Source organism: Trachurus japonicus, chromosome 11 (assembly GCF_045865225.1).
Source record: "Trachurus japonicus isolate A0001 chromosome 11, Traja_1.0".
Lineage (NCBI taxonomy): Eukaryota > Metazoa > Chordata > Actinopteri > Carangiformes > Carangidae > Trachurus > Trachurus japonicus.
This window is the reverse complement of record NC_140917.1, coordinates 41,853-50,710: the sequence shown is the minus strand read 5'-3', so window position 1 is coordinate 50,710 and position 8,858 is coordinate 41,853. Positions and strand designations below refer to the sequence as shown.

Here is an 8,858-nt window from a genome sequence, read left to right as displayed (position 1 = left end):
TGATGTGGACAAATGACTACACTCAAAAAAATGAAACATTGACTTTAATTAAATTTATTTTGTCAACAGGTTCCACGAAAATGTATTATGTTAGTTTAAAGCAAAAATGTTAAGTTAATCTAACTTAATGAACTTGTGTTACATTAACACAATGTGAATTGACCCAACTAGATAAAATTACTTCTGTTCAACAAGAGATATTTAAGCTTATCCAATCAAATTCAGTTATGTTACATGGACATAAATAATATATTTACAGGCTACATATTTTACATTTGTCCTTTAAACATAATAAATTTAAGTTCAATTTATTAAAATAGGTTTTCATCCAATTTATTTTATACTAGTTAGTGTGACCTAATTTTAGTTTGTCAACAGGTTCCACATAAATGAATTTCGTACACCCAACATATTTTTGTCATTTCCTTTATTCACCAGTATTCATTTAACATTTTGTTGCCACTTGGTCTAAAATAAAACCCTTAACAGACATTAGGGTGCGGCATGGTTCAACACCAACAGTTGTTAACTGCTTTTATGCAGTCCAACAATACAACAGGCTTCCAGTTCTCAAATTTTTTTTTGTAACAGCATAATAATCTAACCATAACAACACATGTGCTGCTGTCAACTTTCATTTTGATATTGTGGAGGGAATACCCTGAAATGTAATTATATTAACAAGCATGTCAACTTGTGTTGCAGCATTGTTACCCAACATTAACAATTATAAACCACCTTGATGCATCATAAACAAATGAAACATCCAACAAAACATCCCTGATTTGTCAATATTATTGTATAACAATATAACAAGCTTGTAGTTCTCAATTTTTTTGAAACAGCATAATAGTCAAACTATAACAACACACACTCTGCTGTCAACCTTTAATTTAGCAGTGTGGAAGGAAAAAAACTGATATTAACATTTTTACAAACATGTCAGTTTGTGTTGCAGCCACTACAAGGAGTTCTTAACCGGTTATGAAAGAGTTTCAATATCTACATATACAAACAAGAACTTCAGCTAGATTTGCTATTTCTATTTCTGTGATTTTCCATTCTAATTGTTTGCCACTGGGTTGGAGGCGGGCAAAATCAGACAAAACAATTTACAGTAGGCAGAGCAGAAGAGCCTATGTTTACATTTTCTCTTAGTCGTACAACCTGTGTTCCCACTCCTTTTTACCAAAGAAATTCAAATTCCCTAACATTTCCAGGATTTTCAAAAGTGTGGGGACCCTGTTCCACTAGAATTTTCAGTAAGGGTAGTAGTTTTCCCAAACTTTTCCAAATGTTTGTTTATTTTTCTGAAGTGATTTCCCCCCCTCCTCTTCTACTTTCTAACAGATTTTACACATTTTATTCACATTCATCATCCAAATCAATGTTTGGTTCATTCATACAGTTTGTTCTTGAGCATCTGTACCTTGGTTGAGAGTCTGCCAGCATCCAGCTGAAGGAAGAGCTTTTGAAGTACTTCAAAGAAGGTCTTCAGTTCCTTAGGATAACTGAGGTTCAGTGCATATATTACACCCATTAAGAGTGCACATGCAGAGGTGACGTCTCCCAGGTCATGTAGAACTTCAACACCCTCGATCACTATTCCAACATCAGCTGGAGGAGTGGTGGCATCACCTCCCTCGACTTTGATGATATAGATGCCAAGGGTAAGTTGCTCAAGATCCCTCTGTGCAGCGGTACCATCAGTATCCTTTACATAGGGGAGAAAGAAAGGACACAACCAATCTATGAAATCACAGTTTTTGTAGAATTCCAAAGATTAACTTTTACCTTTCAGGTTTCCCTTAATGAAAATAGAATGATACTTTAAAAAGTGCTATTTGTGTAAAAATAAAATAAAGCAGTGCTGAGTGATTCCATCAAAATTTTAGAGAATGAATCTGTCACGAGTTATTTCATCTAAAATATATCTTAGAGTTGGCTGTCCTTACAACAGAATGGAGCACTAAAGAAGCCACACCCAGGGCACCAACGAGTTATCAACATTAAGGTGCGTTCACACCGGACCTTTTGTTTTTGTCGCTGTCGCTCGTATCGCTCCGAAAAAAACCCTCCATCTCTCAGGTGCAGACGCTCGTCAATTTGGCACAGAGCCACAGACTCGCATTTTCGCTTTGATGACGTCATGCCCACTGCCATGTGTCTCTGTTTACACCGGCACCACCGCGATTACGGCAGCCAATCAGCACTGAGCGACGAGCGACTGACGGCCGGAGAGATGGGATTTCTCATCTCGAGCGACGGGAGCGACTTGAGCGAAAAAACGCTCCGACGCTCCGTCGGTGTCGCTCCGAGCCCCAGCGTTTTTCCGCCTGGGCGATAAAACGTTCCATCGCTCGTTTGCATTCACTTAACATGTAAACTCGTCGCTCATTCTAAAAACAAAAGGTCCGGTGTGAACGCAGCTTTAGTAGCCATCGGAACACCCGCACAGAGGTTAAAATTTAAATTGATTTATTACAGGTAGAAACTAAACTATTAAAATTACCAACCAGGTATTCTTTGAAGAGGATGTTCGGGTCTTCGTTAAGGTAGATACAAAGCGCCCTGAGGATGCACTCCCTCCTCTTTTCAACAGTTTCATTCTAAAGAAAGAAAAAAAAACAGAGATATTATTCTAACTGTTAACTTGTCAGTATACTTGTCAAAACTGACTAGTCAACATCAATTTATAATTCCATATTGTTCACTACCGATAGCAAAACATACCTGTGTGATTGGGTCCAAAATCCTGCTGATGTTAGTCCCTGCAGAGCCTCCTTTCTTCTTGAACACTTTGATGAGCTGGGCAGTGTGTTGGTCAAGCTGTGCATGGAACTTTGAGACAAGGGGACCAGTAGTGATCCTCACAAATTCTGCTTCCACCTGAAAACATAATGTCCACAAACAACATATTATTGGTACCTGTTAAAAACATTTAACATTTGACTATAGCTGATTTGAAAAGCATTTCATACCTCTGCCACAGTGAACAGTCCTGGCCATCTGATCTTGAACTCTGAGATCATGGGCTTGTCTCTGACGACCTCCTGCCTTCTGTATGCGAAGGTCTTAGCCATCTTTTCTTTGACAACTTTATCATTATGTCTCTTCTTGACCTCAGATAACAACGCCAATCTTTCCCCTTCAAGGCTGTCATGGGTCTCTCCAGCAGGATAGGGAGGACAAAAATTTACTTCGGCTTTCCTCGGTTTTTTGACATCGTAGGCAGGCTGACATCTATCTGCAGGTTTGTGCTTGAGGGAATTGATGCTCAGTTCTGGGGACCCCAAGTTTCTAAGTTTTGTCCTGTAGTTTGCCATCTTATACTTAAGGCTTATTTTCCAGCCGTAGAAACCACTGAAGGATCCCTGTTCTCTCAAACATGGATGTGCTTTGATTAAAGCTTCAGCGACAGATTCAATTTCCAAGTTTGAGGGATATGCCTTGAACTTGATGATTTCCTGAGCCAGACTTTCTAAGATGTCTGATTTAAGTTTATGACCAGGGGTCAGAAGAACTCCATTTGATGCGAAGTCCTGGTTTGCACTTCGAAGTTGCATCTCCACGTCATATGAAAACTTTGGAATTTGGAATTCTGTGGGCCATTGTGACCGAGGAGATTCTGAATCAGAGGAGAGTATTAATGTGTCAGAAGATGACAAGGATGCTTCTTCCCCACTCTGGTTCATGCTGCCTTGGCTGAGGTCTAGAGCATCTGACAAGCGGATGATTTTCACTGTGCTCTTGTCTTGAATGTCGCAAATTTGGTTAAGGTTAACAAACTCGTTATCAAAGTCACTGTCCATGTACTGGAGTCTAATGTCCCCCTCTATATCAAACTGACGTTTGATCTCATTTGCAAGATCCTCAACAGATGTTGGCATGCCTGATTCTATGGTCATTTTTTCAGCATTGTTGGAACCAAGGATAATCCGCAGTTTTATTGGTGCAGCCATCATCCAAATGCGTCAGTCTAGAGAAGATGAAAACACAAGTATAAAGTCATTAAATATGTATAAATTAAAAGCATTAAAATTAGAAAGAAACCAACTGACTTTGGTCATATGTAAAACAAACAGGACACTGAAGCAAACATTGAGCAATCCACAGACAAAAGCAGTGACATAATGATAGTAGCATGGAAAACGAAGCGTCATACAATGGTGCTCAAATCAGTTGCTTTAGGTTGGAATAGGTGATATGACATTTTTGACCAAATACCTCAACATTGATATTGTGATGATGAAGTGGGGGTGCTTCCACAAAATATTAACACAACTAGATTTTTGATAATAGTCATTATTTTTAATAACTACCGGTATGTGGGTAAAAGCAAATAATTGCTAGTTCAGAAAATGTCATCACTTTAATGTAATGTAAAAGCCTTTAAACCTAGGAAGAAACAACACTTATGCCATATTTTGATATTTCAATATCCAAAATCACAGATAATATCAAGTCTCATATCACAATATCAATATGATATCAAAATATTGTCCAGCCCTACCAGTGACATGGAGTTAGTGCATGCACAGAAACAGGTTAGTAAACAGCCAAGTGGAAAGAGGTGACGGGTTAGTATTAGGTGCTCATGCTCGTGAGAATAAAGTGCACATTTAGCAAGCTATCAATTAAAGCCATTTACTCACATTCAACATGTGCTTTTAACATATGGATATCTTTTAAATGTAACCAGTCCTGCCGTACTGCTTTGAAACTGATAAGTGCCATGCAGTGTCACAGCTTACCATGCCTCAGGTCCACAAATTGGTAACTTTATCTGTACAAAGCATAGTAAAACATCAGAGAAAGTGTGATACAATATCATAGCTGGGCACTAAATCATAAATTCACAGCAAATTCAACTCAGTGATGTGGGAAACTTCACTTACTGAGTAAATGAACTGTAGAGGTATATTGTTTGTTTGTTGTTATGTTCACTTCAGTTGGTACCTGATTTCTGCAGCTGTAACTAAAAATTAAATTCACACCAATGGTGAACTGTGGTAATAGCTACTTCTAAGCTTCAATGACAGCTCAACTTTTCAGGACAGTAGCTGCTCCTTTGGACTGTCTGTGTCACACTTCAAGAATAAGCTTTGGGCTCCTTAGCAAAGCATTGTTAAAAAAATAAATAAAATAAAAACACAAAAACAACACTGTTAGTTAACAGTTAAGGTTAATTATACTTACATATAACTATTGCCAGTCACGTCACGGATGAAGAGCAGCCTTAAATTGTATCCTTCACCTGCAAATGGTGAGAGGGTCCCATTAGAGTTAACTCTTCAGTGAGGGAAAAATAAGCACACTCAATTTCGTAATTTATAACACTGAATTTAAAAGGTAGAGTCTGGAGGGTTTTTTTTGTCCAAAAATAAATGCTAGACTTGCAGCAAAGAAGGAGGCTAGCCCCAGTAAGTTGGCTGACCTGTCTGTTTACAAGTGTTCACACCACACACACACACACACGCACGCACGCACACGCGCACACACACACACACACACGCACGCGCACGCACGCGCGCACACACACACACACACACACACACACACACACAGCACCAGAGCTGTAATTGTGCTGAGCTAGCTCGATGCTAACGTCGGCTAGCGGTTAGCATCCGCCGCTAACTTCCCAGCCCACTACAACGGCTCTACTGCTCGTTACTTTCTTTTAGGTTAAAAAAAAAAAGGGGAGGGGGGCGACCGTGTTACCGTTCGTTGTCTACTGCTCTCTCAAACACAAACACTCCGGAAATATAGAAGACGTTTTGTATCACAAACACACAATTAAATCATGCTCAATATGAAAATACTACAATATGTATGGATGAAAAATGTCCTCCTACCTCTCCGAAGACAAATCGTTGGGAACTTCACCGCCAAAACCAAGGAAGCTGACTCATGAAGAGTGTGCGCATGCGTAGTCTGAAGCATTTGAATCTTCTTCTTACTGCCACCTTCCGGGTGTAGTAAGTATTTCAACCATAATTCACTTAAATTAAATGGTTTATGTTTAACCAACACATAATTATTTTGTTCACATAACAAAAGACACAATTACATGGACTTTATTAGAAAAAAATATTTCAACTTAACAAAGACATGTATTTTAAGTAAACTGAAAACATAAAAATAATATAAAGTGCACAACCCACCTCATTCACTTTTTTGAGTGTACATGTTGTGGAGGTTGAACTAATAGTTATGAGAACTTTCATTCTGATCTGAGAACAGCACCAAAGCGATTGAGAAAAACTGTAAACAAACAAAACTGTTTACGAAACACTTTAAATAGGAATAGCTTTAAAATGATTTTACTTGCCCTCTAAAGGTAGTCGTGGTCCTGGACACCCCCCTCCAGAGCAGACACCTCGGCAGACAGCTGGTCCCGCCATGGTGCACCACTGGCTGCCTCCAACCCATTCTCCCCTTCATCCTCCGGCATGTCGTCCTGCACGTCATCCTCTGGGGCCATGATGTCACCGGCACCCAGGCAGATGTTGTGCAGAACCGCACATGCTGTTATGACCTGTAGAAAACAAGAGAAAACAAAGATTAATTTAATGTAACTGTAATTTTATTTTAATTAACTTAATTAATTTACTGGTATTCAACATTTAACATTTTCTGTTGTGTAATGACATACCTGAGGCACAAAGGTGTGGTGCACCTCCAGCGCTTGGAGGAAGATGGCACGGAACCTCGTCTTCATCATCCCAAAAGCACGCTCTATGATGGAGCGTGCCCTGGAATGATGAGCGTTGAAGCGCTGGGGGCCCACACCTTGCACTGGTCGTTTGTACGGCGTGATGAGGGGTAGTGGACGTTGAAGGCATGGGTACCCGCCATCCGCCAAGATGAAGTACCCTGGAGGAGGGTAGGTGCCACGCCTGTACAGTGGGCTGTGCCGGAGGACCCTGGAGTCGTGCACCGACCCCGGCCAGCCCACGTACGTGTCGATGAAGCGGCCCTGATGGTCACAAACTGCCTGTAGGATGACGGATGGGAACAGTTTCCTGTTCCTGTAGCACTGACCATCAGGACCGCTCGGTGGCACCATCCTGACATGGCAGCCGTCGATTGCTCCCGCAGCTTTCCGAAAAGCTCGGTGTCTTGCCAGCCCTGCAAACCCCTGAGTTACTGCCGCCAGGTCGTCGGCGGTCTGGGGGAGGTAGATGACCCTGTGACGAAGGGCCACCACCTCCTCAGTAACTCTGTGGACGATGCGGTGGACAGTGGAGCGAGGCATCCCAAACACCCTGGAGACCACCCGGTACGATGTCCCACTCGCCAGCCAGAAGAGGAAAACCAAGGTCTCTGTTGTGGCACCCCATCCGTGTCGTCTTTCCTGGTGGAGGAGATCCAGCAGCACCGCCAGGGACTCTCTGCTCAGCCTGAAGTCAGGAATGGTGTCATGATCGTTGAAGAACAGTTGGAAAATTGGTATGTCTAAATTGATACGGCAGTACAGTGGCCTTGCCTGGATGGACAAAGGAGGGTAAGAACAGGAGGACATGAATGATTAAACAATAGCTATTGTTTCATTGAAATTGAATATCAGTCGATACGACAATTCTGATTAATGTTAAAGCTTAGACCAATAATGCTTTATCTGTCTATCTGTCCACTTTGGCTTCTCAATATGGTTTTGATGTTTACACAACATTTTAATATTGAATTAAGTTTTTCTACAGGGTTCGTACACATTTTACTATTCAATTCTATCACTTTATGAGCCAAGCATACTAACTTCAAGCACTTTTCAGACCTTGAAAAACACAGCATTAAAATTACAGCATTTTCAAAGATTTTAGATTTTAAGCACCAAGTCTTATGGTTAAATGAGACATTAACCATGTCAATCTATACTTATTATGGCTTGTCACTTAACGGTGTCGTTTATTAATGGGTATATTAATTACCACGGACTACGCTAGCTATGTATATGAACATTAATATGGGTTAAAATAACCGTTAACGTTACCTCCCCCCGTCTCTCTGCCAGCCGGAGATAAATGAGCCGCCGGTGTCGCTGTTGCTGCAGCCGCCTCTCCTCTTCCTCCAACAAAAAATATATTAAAAAAAACAAAAACAAAACCTCTGGCTCCATCATGTCGTTTGTCTGTGTTGTATGTCTTTCTCGGATTCTTGTATGTCAGTTGTCGTTCTGTGTCGACTCGTCTGTTAGTTGTCGTTGTTCGTTTGTCAGTTGTACCGGCGTTTTTCCCGGGCTTGGCCGACAGACGTGATGACGTCGTGACGCAATCAGGAAATGCTCCGTAGGCTAGACCGTCCCGTTTACCGACCGTTGACCCAGCCTCCGGAGGAGTCTCCGAAGCCGTTGCCTCCGGAGACCGCGTAGGCTGGGTCCTCCGAAGGCTGCAGACCCTGAATTGGGACACAGCTACAGACTCTAGAGCCAGCTTCATGTGATTACAGTCACACACACACACACACACACACACACACACACACACACACACACACACACACAGACTCTAGAGCCAGCTTCATGTGATTACAGTCACACACACACACACACACACACACACACACACACACACACACACACACACACAGACTCTAGAGCCAGCTTCATGTGATTACAGTCACACACACACACACACACACACACACACACACACACACACACACACACACACACACACAGACTCTAGAGCCAGCTTCATGTGATTACAGTCACACACACACACACACACACACACACACACACACACACACACACACACACACACACACACACACACACACACAGACTCTAGAGCCAGCTTCATGTGATTACAGTCACACACACACACACACACACACACACACACACACACACACAC

The 8,858-nt window shown here is 41.6% G+C and overlaps 1 protein-coding gene across 1 annotated transcript; it reads right to left on the bottom strand.

The window, feature by feature from the left end:
* Positions 1–1,343: 1,343 nt before the first annotated feature.
* LOC146977811 (sterile alpha motif domain-containing protein 3-like) lies at positions 1,344–3,973 on the bottom strand. Its single transcript, XM_085790272.1, has 4 exons — positions 2,982–3,973; positions 2,734–2,889; positions 2,517–2,609; positions 1,344–1,714 (listed from the first exon to the last, which is right to left on the bottom strand). Exons 1-4 carry the CDS (start codon positions 3,963–3,965, stop codon positions 1,397–1,399), a joined length of 1,551 nt encoding a protein of 516 aa, XP_085646398.1. The 5' UTR covers positions 3,966–3,973; the 3' UTR covers positions 1,344–1,396.
* Positions 3,974–8,858: the final 4,885 nt, after the last annotated feature.